This window comes from Notolabrus celidotus, chromosome 9 (assembly GCF_009762535.1).
Source record: "Notolabrus celidotus isolate fNotCel1 chromosome 9, fNotCel1.pri, whole genome shotgun sequence".
NCBI classification, from domain to species: Eukaryota; Metazoa; Chordata; class Actinopteri; order Labriformes; family Labridae; genus Notolabrus; species Notolabrus celidotus.
In genome coordinates, this window is record NC_048280.1 from 21,378,951 (window position 1) to 21,398,292 (window position 19,342).

The 19,342-nt window shown below is 40.3% G+C and overlaps 1 protein-coding gene across 1 annotated transcript in view; it reads left to right on the forward strand.

The window, feature by feature from the left end:
- The window catches only part of LOC117819594 (GDNF family receptor alpha-2-like), a 53,196-nt gene extending 38,557 nt beyond the window's left edge, over positions 1-14,639 (forward strand). The window contains 4 exon segments of the mRNA XM_034693043.1: positions 3,073-3,185; positions 4,068-4,208; positions 7,359-7,501; positions 13,428-14,639. Of these exon segments, the coding sequence (XP_034548934.1) occupies positions 3,073-3,185; positions 4,068-4,208; positions 7,359-7,501; positions 13,428-13,568 (538 nt within the window). The 3' untranslated portion in view covers positions 13,569-14,639.
- Positions 14,640-19,342: the final 4,703 nt, after the last annotated feature.

Genomic DNA, 19,342 nt, shown 5'->3' on the forward strand with positions numbered 1-19,342 from the left:
GCATCTCATCGAATCCAATTACTCCAGAATCTTATGAAAAAGGCTCAAATGATGAATAAGTGATCAAGTGTCGCCACTGAAGAACGTATGATAAGTGATATGGCTGCAATGCATATTAAAAGACGAGGCAGTATGTAAATTTGTGTGACATTAACATTCACCTGTTTAGGCTGCTGTGGCATGCAGCAGTGTGCAACATCAGCACTTTGGTGTTTTTTTAATATGAATCTCTTGACCAGTGCATCAATGCTGTGCATCTGTCAGGGCTTCTCATTAAATATAATTCAATTCAGCATTTATATAAATAGTCAACGAGTTAATGAATCCTTTACAGGTTTTATTTTCTGTAAAGGGATATGTGAAGTGAATTTGAATCTAACGCAAAGACAGAACTCAAATACTTTGTCAAGGACTGTTTCTATTTGAAAAAATGTGTACTTGAAGTTCTGTGATTAAAATCACATCCATCGTAACGTGCTGCGTTTATTACTTACATATCTTGCATCTTGTCTGCTTAGGCTTCACAATAAATGAATGAGCTTTAACTGAGCCGGTGATACAAGAATAACAATAATAATAAAACCTGGTTAGCAAATGTCTGACCTTGCATACATGTGTTGGGGACAGGAGAACAAACTAAAAGCCTTATTATTCACCAGATAGAAAAAAAAGATATATCTATCTATATGTCTATATCTAATGGATAATGCATAGTAAGCAGGTGGTCACGCTTATGTGGTCGTTGATGCTCCCATAACAACAGATTCTTATAAGTTTCCTATTTCCATATTAACATTAAAATGAAGATTTCAATTTACGGTCATGTTAAACATCAGCCTGCTTTTTTGTTATAATTCCCATCAAACTGAACATTTCAATTGAAGATAACGTTAGACAAGATGAATCAGACTTCAGAAGATTATTCACGTTGACATTTCTGTTCTCGTTCAGCTCTTCTTCTTCTTTGAGCTTTGCGGTTGACACACCTTTGAACATAAATGAGGCAAATGTCACAGCATTGTTGCTATTATCCCTGCTTGTGGTTCAAATTACTTTGTAGCAACTGGCAACTCAGAGATGCTCTCACCAGCTCTGCTGCAGTTGCCTGGATTGCAGGACAGGATCTTACTCCAATTTTCCCTATTGGAGATGGTTGGAGCTCAGTAGCTCCTCAGGCTGCTTTCCGAACTGTGCCCAGTAACTGTCATTATTTCTCCAACTCTCAAGACCAGCCTAAAATGGGAACTGATGCTTTTTGCCTCAATGTTTTCCTATTCAGAATGCCAATGGAGACTAAGTTTGTGACTTGTGTTATCGAGTTGACCCTGTGTTGTTATGGGGTTTTGACCAATTTGGATCACGTATTTAACACATCTGGGTAAGATGGCTTAGCTTAGCACAAAGAGTGGAAACGCCTGATACTGTCCAACTGTGAAGAATAAATCTGTTTCTCAAGCACTTTAAACGCACCAATAAAAACCTCACCAACTAGAATAGGGATATTTATTTTTGAATGTATCTAGTGTTCATGTTAAGCTAAGCTAATGTAACAGATGTGATTGGGGCATATCAGGAGCTGAAACGAGAACTGGTTTCCAGCATTTATTCGCTCTGTAGAAGACAATAACAACACACAAATTGTCTTTTTCTGGGCTTTCTGCACCTCTGCTCCCTCAGTGTAGCATAATAGCACTGTGAGGGACAGACAGGAGGAGCTACGGAGACCCAAGAGGTACAGAAGCCAAAAGTGTACAAACTTAATGCTCGAGAATTAAATCAAAGCAGACTTAAGGTAAATGAAAGTAAATCATTTGATAACATCCACTAGTATTAATAAAGACCAGCTCAATCATAAAGTGCATTTTTAACTCTGTTACACTAACAAACTCCTGCCTCATATTTCCAAACAGTAGAAATAATTGCTTACAGTATTTGTGACAAACCGGACATACCAACGCCCATGGGTTAAGATAAAGGCTGGCATGCGTGCTAGCATCAGGATGGTATTCAATTTTTTTTAAAGTAATGAATAACCTGACCATGACGTTTTTTGCCATCAGACACCCATCCCATAGCACCCTTTAAAAACAAATGACTATGCTGTGAAACAGATTAAATAAAGAAGATGAGGCTTAAGAGCAGCTATCATAAATTAGTCAAGTGTGCTGTTGTTTATCAGGCACTACTCGCCCAAATATTAGCAACCAACTGCAGACCAGCCAGGAAACACATTCAGCCAAATGAGCTGTCACTTTGTTTGTCTGTGTGTGTGTGTGTGGGGGGGGGGGGGACACTAAACAGCCTGAGGGACATTACAGTACCTTTGAACTTAAGGCTGCAAAAAGTGGTCACACCAGGTCAGAGTAAATGAGTCATGGCACAGAGAGAGAGAGAGAGAGAGAGAGAGAGAGAGAGAGAGAGAGAGAGAGAGAGAGAGAGAGAGAGAGAAGAGAGAGAGAGAGAGAGAAATGTGCAATGGATTGTGATTCACTTAGTGGGCAGCTGTGATGTGAACAGTACAGACAGAGCAACTTTGCACACGCTACTCCCAATAAACCTACTTAAGTGGATTAGCATGCCACCCTGGGGGCCTCCACAGACTTAAGCTCTTATCACAAAACACACACCGAAACAAAACATACTATTTTTATAAGGTCCCTTGGTTTGTGGGCAAAGCGACTTTGGGAGACAATGGAGATGTCCGGTTTAATATGGAGTTAACAGCCAAAAAAGTCATATCATATCTTTCTCATCCTTACACAAATGCGCGACTGCTGGCTCCACATCGCATGCTGTGAATGTAGTAATAGCTTGTTGGCACAGAGGGGCGAGTGAGACCTGGTTGCTATTCAGGCCACCTGTTGTTGTGGCTCGGAAGCAGATGTTGCATATACTTTCCCAGTTTGATGTTGGTCACAATTGGCAGCTGCTCTAGGGGACTAATGGTGCCAAAAATTGGACCATGTGCTTTGAATCGGTGTATGTGAATGGTCATATGTCATGGCTTATGACTGACTCTCTGCCTCTTTCTCTTTCTGTTTGTGCTATGCTTTGCTCGATGTTTGCTTGCAGGTCAAGGCGGGCTGACTACAGGGTGAACTGCTGGATGACTCCCCACACAGTGAGCACCTGTCCCAACCAAGACAATCACCAGGCCTGCCTGGCCTCCTACGCAAGGCTCATCGGTCAGTGCAGGCATGGCTTAGAGTTTGAAAGAAAAAAGTACACATTTAACTCCAAATTCCACATATTTTCCTCAAATTTCAGATAAAGTGCCATAGTTATAGAAAAGCAGGGGAATGAGACTTTTTTCCCTCCTGGCCTTGCTTCTCCCAGGGTACACTGGACATCAGATCACTGCTAGAGATAGTTAGGGAGTAGAGAGCAGGGGGAGCGTTTACTTAATTAAACACCTGATGGCCATCTGTTTGCTCATAGTAAATGTTGTTCAAACACTATGAGAGGACTAGCATGGGCCATATTTTTCAATCCCAGAGCTTCACAGAACTCCAACTCAAATGCAAATTTTCATGAAATCACCTTTTTCTTTTTTATATCCGACACAGTGGTTACTGGAGTGGTCCATATTTCAGTATCACTCACTGCTTCCCCACTGTGTGTCATAAATCGAGCAGTATGAAGTGATAATATGCCACGGTGCTTCCGGGATTTCTCTGGAAAATGCTGCACAAAGTGCATCTAACGCCCCTGACTCTGGCTGAAAGCATCGGTACAGAGAGACATTTAAAAAGTAAAATGTTTTTGTAGCGCAGTGCTATATTCACACAACACACACACAAACACACACACTTCCTAAAGCACCTACTTTGCAAAATAAACCTAACATAATGGCCTCTTTACATCTAAAATAAAGCATTACAAAATGCTTCACCTTGCTATAAACTCAAACAGTGCAAACCCATTCCTATGACTAACATTTTGTTGTCCATTTTCTATACTATCTGCTATAAATGTGGTCCATTATTGTCCATTAGTGACCCGAAACTGTTTGTCCTAATGTATGTATGTGTGTTTGTGTCTGTGTTTATTTATTATTGCCCTCACAGGGACAGAAATGACTCCCAACTACGTCGACAGCAGCTACTCCAACTGGACTATCTCCCCATGGTGCACCTGTAAGGGCAGCGGAAATCAAGAGGAGGAGTGTTTGAACTTCCTGGGCTACTTCACAGATAACACATGCCTAAGTGAGCCATTCCGACACACACACACACACACCACACACACACACACACACACACACACACAAACTCCGCATGCTTGTGAAACTGATATGGGTCTAACAGTCATGTATTATTGATAAGAGCACAAGCGTGTCATGCTGTAGTTACTCTTACTGCTGCCATGTAAGGGTAGAGTGAGCCATGAACTTCGATTGAATGCAACTTTAATGTTTCATGTCAGCTTCTTTTTCCTATGTCCCACCGCTCTGCTGATAGATGGCTGTGGAAGTGTTGTTGTTGAGGAGTGGATGACAGTGGTCATGGGGGAGCTGAATGTAGAGATAATGACGGGTGGGGTTAGTTATGCTTGTCAACAACAAGGTTGGATTTTAATTTTTCATAAATTTAACAGAAAATAATGAATTATTCATTGAGCATGGGTATGACAAAACAGGAAATAAAGCATCAAGAACTGAGTAGAAATATAGACGGATGTGTGCATGTGCAGAGTAATAAATAATAAATGATACATAGATGAAAACTTCCGCAGAGTCCTATTGAAAACTTGTCTGCTACATAGTTTGATACAACTTATCCATGTACACTCCTTCGCCTGCTGATTAAGTCGGAATTAAATCGTCTTAGTTTCTCAGAAACTAGTCATTTCTTATCACTTCTCATCCCTCCTCTGGGCTAGATCTGCCCAGACTTTAATACAAAAGAAACCATTTGCATGTAATTTCCACATTCAATCTGGAAAAGTTAAAGGGCTTATCCCTTATGGGGGAAAAATGTCATGAAGGAACATATCTTGCACAAATGAAATAATAAGAGATGCTAAATACACATCATCTGTACATCTCATGCATAACACACAAGGTGCAGCATGACAGAGTGGTTACCTCAAACATCCTCTGGGTTTTTTTCACTGAGAAGTAAAATACAGCAGCGTGCAGCTTCATTGCTGTGGCAGAGCGAGCGGTGTCATCACTGCTACAAGACACCATTGCCTTTAACATGTTCCATTGTGTGGGTAATGCTTTCAGACCATTTCAATAGATTGCTGGGGTACCGTTTTAGCTGAGTGTGCAGGATGAGGGATGAAGCTGGGAGCTGAGGAGGCGTCTTGAAAAATAACACAAAATGCAGCATCTCCTCTCCGCAGTCAAGGGGAACAGGCGATAAACTTCCACACACCAGAGCAGAGAATATACACAAATGCACACCTACTATACAGAGCTATGCATACATATATTTATACATGTAAACAAATTATCCTCCAGCTTCCAATGACCCTCATAAATCCCCCGATAGCACCCCTATCAATTTTTTGTTTTCTCTGTTTGTCACCACAGAGTAAATCCTGTTTTACATTGATTGACAAACCAAAACTTTTTTTTTTCCAAGCGAGACAAGAGAGGGAGACAAGAATAATTTCAGTATTTATTCAAATGTGTGTCAGGACAAGCAGAAAACAGCCCAGCAGAAAGGATATTATAATTGTAGTCCAAACACAGTCTGAACCCCGATTCCTTTTTCCCTCCATGTCTGCTCCTCTTGTTCTCTCATCCCTTATCTACTCCATCTGTCCCTGCAGGTAAGCTATGTCCAGGGGTTAGAGGAAAACTTATCCAAAGTCATTAAAAAATTGAATTGCTATTGGCGATGAGCTTAATCACTCAGTGGAACATTTGGGTGCAGTAAAACATCCAGCGTAGAGGCCTTCAAGCCAACTGGTTTGATTTATGACTATTTCCCCATCTTACAGCATCTGTAGGGGCAAAGCTAGCAATAGCCGACCCTGACAAACAGATGCGTAACATTTCTTGTCTCAGCAGTACTACATAGGCTCTTCACTGCTGGCATTAGAGTTGTTAGGCTTCACTGGAGAGCTCTGTTCCTCTCTGTGCTTTTATTTTTCCAGCAGCAGCCCAAATTATCGGTGTGTTGAACAGAATGAGGAACATGAAGGCTGCTTTTGTACAAGTAAAGTGTGCAGGTGCATGCTTTTACTTTACAGTATATGGACTTGCGTGGGTGTGTTCAGCACTGTGTGGGTAGAAGGAGGAAAAGACAGACAAATCTATGGGGTCGTGCATCATGAGTGCGAAAGACTGTGTGTGCATATGTGTTCATCCTATTATGCATGTTCACTTTACAAGTATCCCATTTGTCCTTTGGGTGTTGGAGGGGAAACGCCATTTCTCCTTTGTTGGGATTGTTTTGAATTTGATCAGTCGCAAATCTATTCAAAGTCATCTCTGCATGCTGACCTTATAATGGAGGTGGTTGCCAAGCAATTACATGCCTTGCCTTTTCTCTGGCTGAACAAAGAGAAACAAGCCCAGTGTTTTAAATGGATGAGCGGTGAAAAGGTACTCAGCCCTGATTTTACCATATCTGGCTGAAAAGCTGACTGAACAAGGATTTATCACATTTTTGCAGGGACTCGCACATGCACCCAGACACAGAAGTTACACACGTTTACAAGGCATGTGCAGGCAGATACACAAGCACTCATAAGCATGCAGTCTGCTGTCTTCTGTTTGAGCTGATTGATTCGCTACTTTTAAAAGATTCCCTTTCTGAGTGTAGAACTGCCGACAAACAAATTGGTGTTCATCATCTCGAGTGCAGACATTATGCCACTATTTGGTCAGCTCTTTGCAACTCGAGAACGGCTGTTGCAACTTAAAAGGATCTTTGTAATGAGCTGAGGACATGAACCCGACTTGTTTGCGTTTGATAAATGTGTTCATTGTGTCTCAGCTGGATTTCTTATAGAGGGATAATTGCTGGACAAATTAAAAAAATAAACATGTCAGGCATTTAAAACAAGGCAGGGCTTAAAATATTAAACATGCAGCAGTTTGGCTGTTTTTTCAGATTTCTGTTACATCCGCCCCCATGAAAGATTTAACAGTCAAACCTCCGATTGCTGTCTTTGATTAGTTTGGCAAACAACTCTCAAGCTTACTGACGAAGCAAAAAGACTGGCTCTCTGTGCTCTTTTTACTCCTTCCTTCCCTCAGTCCCTCTCCGCTCTCCCTCGCTCCCTCGGTTGCCAAAGATTGGGCAAGGGACCAAGAAGTTGACTTAGAGCTGTCTGTCTGCTAGCTGGCTTCTTGCTGGGACGGCAGTCAAAAACAAATGACTTTATATCTGTCCCTGCAGGAAATGCCATCCAGGCCTTCGGTTATGGGATAGACAACATGCAGAACAAAAATGTGTCTGTCCCAGGCTCCTCAGTGGCCACAAAGACAGGATCGGATTGGTCAGCAGGCACCTCAGAACCTCCCTTCGTCACCATCCCAAAGGTAACAGATTTGCGTTGATTTTTTCATTGCTTTGGATGTTACAAACATTCAATTCACATACAAAATGCAGAGTCATAATCTACTGTCTGCTTGTCAGTCAGGTAGGCTTTTTGAATCAAGACTATTAATCCTGGAGTCTATATATAATATATAGGTCACCTCATTGTGTGAGATTTATGCAAGGATGATTTTCTCATGTTGATGGAGCCCAAATATAGCCATCCATGTTCAGCAGGTTCCAGCAACTTACTTAGCAATAATTTGTTAAAATGACCTTTACAAGAAGAAGTACACAAAACCACTCCCCCACTATGCTCCCATGAAAGGGGGATTTTGTACAGAGACGGAATCACGAAGCCAAACACACTGCGGCATTCACAGTCACATCACATTCAATCTTTATGCCTGTTAAAGCAATTGGCACTCAGAACAGACGCTCTATGATAAGACAGTTTATGCTACACCCAAGATGATGACATTTGGTTGAAATATTATATTTCTCTCCCCTACAATGAAATAGTGAAAGAAATGGGAGGTGGGGGTTTTAATCTGGATTAGAGGTTCTAAAATACTGGCCCAGGGCCTGTTCTCTGCTGAATGCAGTCTACTCTGAAGACTGCAGTCAACTCGGCTCTAACCGAGTTCACCGTCTGGAGCAGAAAACATCACTCTGCCGCGCTGCAAAAATACATGTGAGTTTGTCTTTTAATGGGACTGTACTTCATTTCCTCTTCAAATTAAATGTGAAAATGACAGAAGCATATTGTCAGCCAAACACTGTCCCTCTCTCTGTCTCTTTTGAACATGCTTGAAATATTCCACTGCATTTTGGCCAGGAGGGGTGTTTTACTATTTTCTCTTTTTTATCTGGCTGTTGAGGTTGATTAGTTTCCACTATGAAATATTGTTGAGCTTTACAGATGTATTTTAGATGTGCCATGCAGCCCTCTGATGTAAGACTAACGATGTTTTTCACCTCTGCAGGAGATCCAGTTTCAAAGCTTTGCTGTATTAGACGCTATAGTATAAATATGTACTGTTAAACCTTCTGCCCACTGACACTGACACTGCTGATGTTGTGATTTATGTAATTTTTTAATGACTATAACAGACATACACAAAAATCCAAGCAGCATGCAGTGTTTATGAATGCAAATTTGCGTGCTGAATGAATGATTCCCATTAAGACGTCTATTTTGAGTAATTCCAGGGGCTTTCACAGCCATTAAATGGTCACAGTGCAGCCGAATCATGCAGCATTGTCCTTTTATGGAGGAACACTCATTGTTGTGAAGACGGCAAATTAAAACCTTAAAAAATGTTGCAAAGCAGTTAATTAATGGACAAGCAGCACTGATAACAATAACAGTGTATATGTTTTGGAAAGGTATTGGTGAGGGAGAGAGCGAGCAAGTGAGGGAATGGATCATGGAATTGCTTCTGTGTGTGTACGTCAGTATTGATGCACCGCTCTGCGCCTGTCTCACTGCAGCGTGGTGTTTAATTTATTGTAAAAATGGTAATTAGGAAACAATAAGACGTGTGATTACTCAAGCAGGAAGTTTATAATTAGAGAGGGAGCTGGTAGGGACATTTTGGGTGGCCCAGCGTTCTCAGACAACTATGGCTGGCAATTAAAACTTGTCAAACTTCCCTGGCAGATAAATTAGGGGAGTGTTGTTTTGGTATGGGTCCTCTTGGCAAAAGACTGACTGTCCAAGTTGAAATCTCATGACGGTCAGTGTAGGCCCTACAGGATCACACCTACATATGCAAGTTCATGTGGGGAAAGATGATGGATGAATGGAAGACAGATGACCGTGACACTTAGACTCACCTTTGATATGAGGAACATTTCTAGACGAGCTGTTTCATAAACTGCTCATGTCAACCATACATCGCTTGTAAGCTGAAGAGACATATTCAGCTTATTTAGATGCATAATTATTCTAAATGTCATTGCCAGTGGTTGTGGGTTTTTATCCCTTACTCAGTGTGTAAACATGTGGGCTGAAGCTTGGTCCTTAGAGCCCTGTAGTCAGAGTGTTAGTCTTCACAAGTCAGGCTCTGTTTATATGGAGAAATACAATATGTTTCCCAATATGATAACAAGGTTCTGCAGTGGTTCACCAAGGAAAGTATGAAGCCTAATTAGACTGCAGCTTTGGATTAGCGTAGTGATCAAGTATTTAAAGTTAGGGTTGGTAGTCAAGGAAAACTAGCATGAATTTTAATGTAGCATGTCCTCAGGACTTCGTCTAACCCCTCCCCTCGGAGCTCCTCCAAAACGACGCCCCTGCCCACATGCATGAGCGCCGCTGATTCGCGACCATATGATCGTGATTGATTCAAAACCGGTCCTCAGCACATCATTTGTGTTTTGTGTCAACTCGTGTCTCATTCAGCGGTAAGAAAACACAAACAAACATGAAATGTACGTGCAGGAGGCGGAAAGAATGGCAGGACAGGATTTGATTGGTTTCATAATTTGGCTCCTGATGGCAGAGACTAGTTGGTGTTTTCCAAGGTTTACTCAGGCTGTAGATAGCGGCTTTTTTTCACTCTTTTTTAAGAACACATTATATATTGATTGCCATCGGGATATAAAGATCATTTTGACCAGTATAACAAACAGTGAATCTAAATCTGGCTACCAACCCCAGTTTTAAGTAATCAAGTCTTGATTTCCTGTGTTAAAGCTCCTGTGAGGAACTTTCTTTTTGTGTCTGTTTTGGCGCGCTTTTGGTCAACTTGGTTTCTCTTATATTTTCGCTGATTTTCTCCTTTAAATGAATATGTAATGTTTTATGACAAAGTGTCTCATCATACTGTCCTTTAATAGTGAAATGTATCACTCACTTTGAATATTTGCTTTGGAAAAGTAGAAAAAAAGTCTATCTCCTCAGCCTGCTGAGACACCTGGCACCTAACCCCTCACAGCGGTTTCAGGCATCAAAATTACATTATAGGAAATGTCAGTCCTTTGTTGGTGTTCCTATTTGCTTTTGTAGGTCATAAAGAAGCATCAGTGTTCATTACAGTCAGTTTCATAACCAGTCAAAAACTCCTCACTGGGGCTTTAAACAATTGCATTAGAAATATTGAAAGGTGCTGTAAGGAGCTTTGCGTCATTTCTGGTGTTCCCTGTGGACATAACACTAACTTTACCTCTTCAATTATGTTGTCCTGTATATGTGTAAGTGGTGTTGTCCACAAAGTATCTCATCCTGCTTTATTTTAAGAGGGAAATGTGTCACCCAAAGAGATTCTTTGCCAATGAAATGCAAGCAAAAGGCCATTTCTGCAGTGCACTGTCAATCTTTGGTGTTTGAATCTTTTGTTGTGTATTTATTACGTTATCATTTCTTTATATCGTAAATTTTACATGGTGAGCTGATACGGTCAGGTTTTTTTTTCTAAAAGAGATTTTAATTTCAAAACATTTTCTGGATGAATAAAAGATTAATGTAATAAATAAAAATATTTATGAATAAACTAACAACGTACAGCTTGTTGTACTGAATGTTGAAGAACCCTCTATTATCTATATGCAGACTGTGCTTTGATTCATTAATTTTAAATATAGCAGATTTGGATTTTAATTACTGGGCTTAAATATTGAGCTAAGAAGAGTAAGTCAATAAAAAGGTCTACAGTGCTTGAAAATGCTGTAATTCCATATATTTAAATGCTGCTGTAAATCTGTTGATCCTGGTCACTGCAATCAATCCTCACTGTAAATATCTAAGGTTTTCTGTGGGTGGGTTTTTAGGCTCCAATTGTCGCAGAGTTGTGTTCTGTAAACTCACAGATTTGGTGTGGGCCCCACTGATAAGATGGATTTTGTGTGTCTCACAGCTGTAATCCCGATTTGAATTTTAATGTTCTCACACAATATAATCTTGTGCAAGGAATTCTTGAATGTCAACAGTTTATTTTAAAGCATATTGAGTTTCATTTCCATTGCAGAATAAAACAAATACTGTAGGAGAACGCTTTCCCCCAGTCGCATGACCATTGGGAAACTGGTGTTGCCTGTGTTCCCATGTAACACTGTTGTGTGTTGATTTTCAGCTCAATTGGATAAAATTGATTGTGGACAGAAACTACGTAACTCAGGGTTATTCGATAAGTATAGCCCTGGGAAAAACAGCTCTACTGCACTATAAATTTGACAATAACCTGACTGCTATTGAAAATACTTGTTGTCCTCGAGTGTAGATAGTTACTAGTTCATTGACAAATGTCATACACTTTAATAATCAGTGTTAATAAATGCATGTGAATGTTTTCCATCCTCTCTCTCCCTCTGTGCATGTATTTAAGCACGAGTTAATGAGTGCATGTTTTGACATTGTCTGTGTTCTATCACGTATGCGAGTGTATGCCTGTGTTTGTCCCATGTGATTATGGGTGTGTGTGTGTATGTGTGTGTGCCTTCTCACCAGCTGAGTGTATGTGTGGATATTGGCTGCAACCAGAGATCTGGACTCATGTCAACAGGCTGCTACCACACATCACTGCCCTTGCTAATTAATTGGCTTTTAGTCGCGGGTGTGTTTGGTGCATTGTCAAGCTACCCATTTTTTTTTTCCTCTTTTTGGCAACTGTCATTTAACCATTTCTTGGTAGCATTTGAAGCGTGAATGCTCGCTCCCAGGTACTGCAATAAGCGCAGCTATTTTAAATGCCCTCCTTTCACTCCCTTCCTCTCCCTTCTTTTTCCCTTTACAGGAAAAATATGACTCTCCTGTTACTATAGTTCACACCATTTTCTTCCTTTGGTTATTTATTTTCCAGTTTATATGTTGCCTTGTTCTGTTGGAAGATGAGGTGCGAGTAGATAACATCAGAATAGATGTTTTTTCTGTGTACAGGGAAATGGACCAAAGAGCAATCTCTGCAAAGGTTACATCGGTGAAGATGAGTTGAGGGGATGGCGGTGGTGGAGGTAGAGGAGGAGAAGGAAGAGGAGGAGGAGAAAATGTTTCATGTTCCTTATGATGTGCTTCTTTATTGCTGTGCTGGACTGAAAATGGTGCCTCTGCAAATTGAGCGAGACTACTTTTGACTTGGAGGCATATGGTTCTGCTTTGTGCTACAAGAATCCGAGCAAATTGAAAAAGTATTCAAATGCTAACAATTTTAAAGAAGAGCACATAATAAGGCCATTGTGGTTTAGAAATAAAAGTGGTGGTCTGGAGGCGAAGAATTTAATATCTGTACTGATGTGTTCCCATTGATTCCTGCTACAATATGAAAATTTCGGTCAACTGTATTTACTACTGTACATATTATTATTTCTCCTGTACACAAGAAACAAGACTTTAATGTGTTTGAATGCACAGTCAAACTGCATACAAGAGGACTACAGAGGGTTTTGTTCGCTTTCTACTTGCTGTAATTTATGCCTCATGAAATATTGAAGGAAAACCACAGCTGCTGCTGGCTTCTGTAGTGTGTCTTTGGCTTGGTAGCATGTTTTTCTTGTAAATAAAGTCTGTAATGATAGCTTTAAAAAGTGTTTAGAGACTTGCTGGCACAACCTTAAAGAGTTGCAGAAAAAAGAAAAAGTCCTCACAAGAAGCTTTTCTTTGTTGCCAACTTGTTTAAGAAGCAGAGAGCATACTGAGCAGCAGGGGCTTGAATTATACTTCACATATCAAAACATTTGGTGGATCAAACACTTAATGTTAGTGCCAAAGTGTCTCTGCCATGAATACATGTAATTTCTCACTCTTTCTCTGACTTTTTGACTCCGAATTTCTCTTGTTCTCCCTGACTCTGATCCTGTCTTGCCTCATCTCCCTCCTCTACTGCTTCTCTTCCTCATCAAATGCCAGAAGAAGAAAGCAGCATGAGTGACTGAGTCATGTCTAACCTTTACACATCTCTCTCCCTCTGTGTGTCCTCTCTCTCTGCCCAGTATCCTGAACCAAGAGACGGTGGCCTGGGTGAAACCAGGGGCCTGCCAGAGGATCACTCCGGTTGTCTGAGTGCCAACGTCTGGGCTCTGCCTCCCGGCCTGACTTTGGCTCTGGTCCTGGCGGCCCAGCATGCCTTATAGAAGTGCCAGGAGGAGAAAAAAAAGAGGTCATCCACCCACAAGCTGATCCCGAAAGCAGAAGGTGTTATTTCTAAGACTGATATTAAGAAGGCTGACTCTCTGGGCAGTTGACATTAAAAGGCATTTAAGAAGGAGGAAAAAAACAAAACCAAGGAAAGATGCGGGAAATATTCAGAATTTACAGTTGTGAATTTGTTGTCCATTTTGGTGTAATGTTAGAGCGGACTACAACTGTGATGAATCACATGACTTTAAAGGACCCTACAAGGGACTGTGATGGCCACTTTTGGGAAAGACTCTCTTTGACTGAGAACCAAAAAACTGAGGACTGGAGCTGATCATGTCAAAGACTTCTGCACTTCTCTCACCGAAGGAGGGAGACGGGGAATGAACAACATAATTAAATGAAGACAAGGTTGACAGGAATGAAATTGTTACAGAGAGAAAAGAGATTGAGCAGGAGGTAAATGCAGTACAAAGAGAGAGAGAGAAAGAAGAGACATATTTCTGCTTTCAGTCACACTTTTTTTGTCTTGAATTGGTTCTCGACTTAATCTTCTCTTGGATGAGCAGACCACAAATTTAGAGGCTGGAAAAAGAGGGGGGATGATTACATTCTGTCTGTTCAACACAAGTGTAAACTCTAAATTGTAAAACCTACTCAATGTTCTAAGTGTTGGTATAGTATCCGTGACCATAATCAATCTACCGTACAACTCTTTCATTTGGGTACTATAGTAAGCTCTTGTTAGCAGGCGGAGGAAAGAACTACAGAAGTTACACGTTTATGGTTCTTGGTCATTTGAGATGTTGTTGTTGACATCTGTGGATCAACGTCAACCTGCACATGTGTACATTTCTGTCTCTATGTATATAAACCTCACTTTCTTTCATTTAAACCAAACAATATCATCAGTACCTTTAATGAACTTTACTGTACGCTGAGATGGCTCTGTATTGGTACTAAAGAAAGGCCTCCATTATCTGCGTTTATATTTGTCTATAAAGGTTCAATCACAAAGAATGTATACAGGGATGAGATTAAATGAGCTCAAACTGCTTGGAAAGCCATAACCTGTGTGTGTGTGTGTGTGTGTGTGTGTGTGGTGTGTGTGTGTGTGTGTGTGCGTGTGTGTGTGCGCATGTGTGTGTGTGTGTGTGTGTGTGTGCGTGCGTGTGTGTGTGTGTGTGTGCGCGTTTGTGTGTGTGCGTGCGTGTGTGTGTGTTTATCATACTGTGTGTGGTCAGCTATTATAACACTGGTGTGTCTGTGTTTACATGCAGGAGGAAAGTAGCTAATAAGGAGCAGCTGGAATTGCAAGAGTGGGAGTTCATTCTGCCCCCTCGGAGAGCAGAGGTTATGATGCATAGTGCAATTAACTGTAAGGTATTTGGAGAGGGCTTGTTGTGACCCAGACTTAAACTCTACCACTTCTCATTTTACTGAATATTTTAAGAGGCACAAATTGTAAGTATATACAAATGTTCTTGATACACATTTAAAGGTAAAGCTTCCTCTTTAATGTGTACTTGTCTGAGATACTTTCCAATAGTAAGTGTATTGGCCACAGGGGATGCCGGCCATGTTCATGTTCTTCTGCTTGCAGTGCTCTGATCAGCTGTTTTGGGTCTGCAGGCTTCAAAGAGACAAAACTACAACAAAAGATAAATTAGTGATTGTGTCAGCAACAATGGCATGCCATTTGCTGCTGACACAAGTGACCCCTTTACAAAGTTACACACTTTACAGAGTTTACAAAGGAAGAATGAGGCTCAGTGGACCAAAGGAAAGAGAGGAGAAACTTCTCTGCTAACACTAGAGAAGAAGCAATTCCAAGTTACCTGGTGGTGCAGTTGTGTAAATTGTGAGCTCATGCCTACAAACCAAAAAACTACCTGCAACAAGGACTGGGACTTGGTAACAACAATACTTCAGAACCTGTATGAATCAGCGGGGACCAGCAGCTCACATATGAAACACTCGGCCAACCAAAGTTCCCTGTACCAATTGCAACTGTCATCATCTTTGTTCGATATTCAGGGGTTAAATCAGAAAACCATAAAGAATAGAAGTACGTCTTCAAACTAAATGTTAAGCTCTCGTTGATTTTTTATTGCATCATGACTAGTGATGTCAATTAACTACATTTTTTAAATAAACATTAAATCACATGATTGTCCATAGTAAACTTGCATTTAATCACAAATTCCACATATTAATACCTCTTCAAAATGTATCCGATTTTAACACAGATTTCAACATTGGAATACTATTTTTGGTCTACAAATTTTGGGAGACATACCACGGCTGCTTTGGTAGCAGAAGAAGAGGATGACTTTCCCACAGCAGCAGAACAGCAGCTGCAGAGTTTTTTCAACCTGAGACAGTTGGAGTTTTTGCATTTTGCCAAACTCTAGACCTCTTCAAGCGTTCAACCATTCTCACAAGCAGCCGACCCCTGTCTTTGGGCAGGTTTAACACCTGTTAGCTGGAATAAAATTTCAATCAAAAAACTTTGTTAGACAATTGATGCATGTTTCTGTTTCAGTGTCTTTTATTAACAGTCATAGATCAACACAAGATATACGTTATGAGACTTGATAGCAGAATGATAAGCTCAAACTTATTGAGTTTTGAAAAAAAGTTGTTTTTCGCAGGGATTAAAGCAAAAAACGAAATTAGGTTTTCACCTAAAAAGGAGTATACTGGTACATGCCTTTAGCCCAAGGACATGTACACAGTACTGTCCTCAAACATAGGGGTTCCCAAACTTTTCAGCCCATGACCCCCAAAATATATATAATATACAAAATATATGCCAAAGACTTGGGACCCCACTGTCCCTCAAAGTGATTTAATGTGGCTTCATTTAGCTGGTCTGCAGATAATTAGCCTACCTATATGAGCATATGTCTGTGTTTTCCTGTGCCGTTATGACTTAACCTACTACTACTGATGCTTTTGATAATTCACTGTTCACTAACCCTAAACTTAGGAGTCATCTGGCAACAAATAAAGGCAGAAAAATCATTACATTTTTCTATTTTCAAGGTTTTATTTCAAGGTTAGCTACTATTTTTGTTGATCTTTTTTACTATAATGTGTAAAAGGTACTATTTTTAGATAACTTACAAAAAAAATAATTTTGGAAGAAATCTCACGACCCCCTATTTGTATCTCGCGACCATGTAGGGGGTCCTGACCCACACTTTGGGAACCCCTGCTAAATAAAGCGTTTGGCAGGGAGGAGGTGTGCTGCAGAGTACGAACGGCGGCTTGTGTGCATCCTCTGACTGATGGCGCATTAGGACTGCAACCACGTACCGACGGGCTGTCAATTCTCCCCCACTTCATTTAACCAAGCCCATCTTCATTTAACCAAGCCCATCTCCACTTATTTTGACAGTTTTGTCAATGGTCAAAACGTCGGAGCCTTCTACAACAAACAGCGCGTCCATGCTGGCATATTTAAATTAGCTTAACGTGAAAAACACTCAAAGTACTAAGAACTGGATCTAGAACTGGAAACACCATCGGGGGCAGTAGAAACTTCGTCCTGCCCAACTGCCCGTCAAAATTCAAGGAAAGAGAAGCCGTCGGCTACAGCTACAGTCAGCAGACACGGCCGCTTCTGTCGAGTCTTCTTAAACTTATTTTTTATCACAAATTCATCCAAAAAAAATCACACATCAGAGCTAAATTACGTGGTCCACTTGCTTGTCTGTCGTGGTTGATAGCCTACCTTCTGTTTTGGTTCTCTGGCTAGTTGCTCAAAACAGGGGCTGAGCTGACAGCATCCCCTGTGGCCAATACACTGACTATTGGCAAGTATACCAGACAACCACTTGAAAAATGAAGAAATAAATAAACTAGCCCTGTAAAGATCTCCATTTATATTTCTGAAAACAATTTCATATAAAAAATGTGAATTTGTCTTGTAAAAGTCAGAGTTGACCACTGTTTAGTAAAGCTGGCCTTCAAATAAATGTGGTCAAAAAAAAGTTAACATTTTAGAAAATATGTGTCTTTGCTCCCGGTAAAGACTTTGATACAAAGTTCAATAACACCTCTTGTAAGCTAAAGCTTTTGCTAGCCAATCAGCATAGCTTAGCATACAAGCTGTGAAAAGGGGGAACAGCTTGAACGGTCCAGCCTTAAGTTTTTAAATATATCCTCTAATCATTCTGATTAAGCTCTGATATCCTTTTTTTTTCAAACAATTTTTTAGAGAGGCAGTGTGAACATGATACTGGTCATTTGAGGAGGGGCAGCGTGCAGGCATATTGGCCTTTGGACAAATCCCCTGATCATCATTTTTTGTGCAAAATAAAACCGTTGGTGGATTCATATTTACCACACATACATACAATATTCCATTGACATCTTGGGGTGCCAGTTTGGCCTGGTGGTTCTCACCCTTTCTGAGGCCCCTTTCTGAGGCCCTTTCCTGCTTATCACTTATCAATCTCTGTCCCTCTCTTTTCCTCCTCCTAAGAAACAGAGGTTAACACAATTTGCCCTTTGGCTCCATTACAAACAGTGTTGAAGTCAAAAGAGTAGAAGTTGGGCCAAGTAGTTATTTTCCATAGTTATTTGCTTTCTACCATGTGTTACTATCCCTCCTCTCAACTGATTAACATACTTACAGCACAGAAACAGAGCAAATGTGTTACATACCCTAAAGACAAAAGCTGAGATTACTTAAATAAATGCACAGAACAAGCCCTGGGAATTTTGCCCCTTGTGTTAGAAGAGACCTCTTCATGGATAGCAACTAAAATGATGTAAGAATGTGAGTTTCATATTTAAAATCTTCACCTACAAGTAGAATTACCATTGAGAGAAACAGGAAAGTTTGGTGGAAAGTTTTCTCTGTTATCAATGACAAGCTGATGTCTTCTTTTATACAAATACTTCAGAATATGTATTAGATTTATTCTGCACTACATTTTATGGAAAGCAAGAACATTGAAACTGAAAAAAATAGAAAACTTTTTTTTATATCTATACAATCAGAATAATACTTTACCCTGATGCATTGCTTTTCCGCTCAAATCATAAATCATCTGAAAAAGATTCAAACTAAACATGGCATGTTTGGAAATGAAAGATGTTATTTAGTAGGTTTATGTATTCAGATTTATTTCCGAACAGTGAATGGATGTTTTCTATCTCTGCAGATCAGTGTTATCACCAAAATGTTTAAGTCTTCAGGCAGAAGATCAAATATAATGTTGTGCCACAGAGCTGCATGCTACTGAAGCAAACTGCTCCATGTTTCCGGCTTTCAAAAAGACTCACAATCTTTCACAGTAACAGATGTCAAATTAAACTCTGCTCAACTTTTTTTTTTTACAGTGGCTGTGGTTAGGTCTAGAAGGAATAACAGAGGTTTTCTAAACTGGTGAGCGTACAGCTCTGGGCCTCTGAGGATAAACAATGTCAAATACTTGTAATATGTATAAAACTTGATATAAGCTCCACAGTTGCACAGCGACACAGTGTTTGATGTTTTTGGTCCGTCTTGTTATCATTTTGTGTGTCAAAAGATACCGGCACTCAGTTTCAGTTTGGGGAAATTTCCACCTGTCTCCGAAGAAATTATCAAACGTTCGAAACATCAGTCATCATTTCAAACCACCAAAGTATGTTCAGCGATAAAAGGATCCTGAATGTATCAGCAATGTGTGCTGGCTGTCTTGAAAACACACACAAACAACTCTTGGACTATTTTTTGATCAGATTTTTTCTCCTGGCAATACTGCAGTCGCTT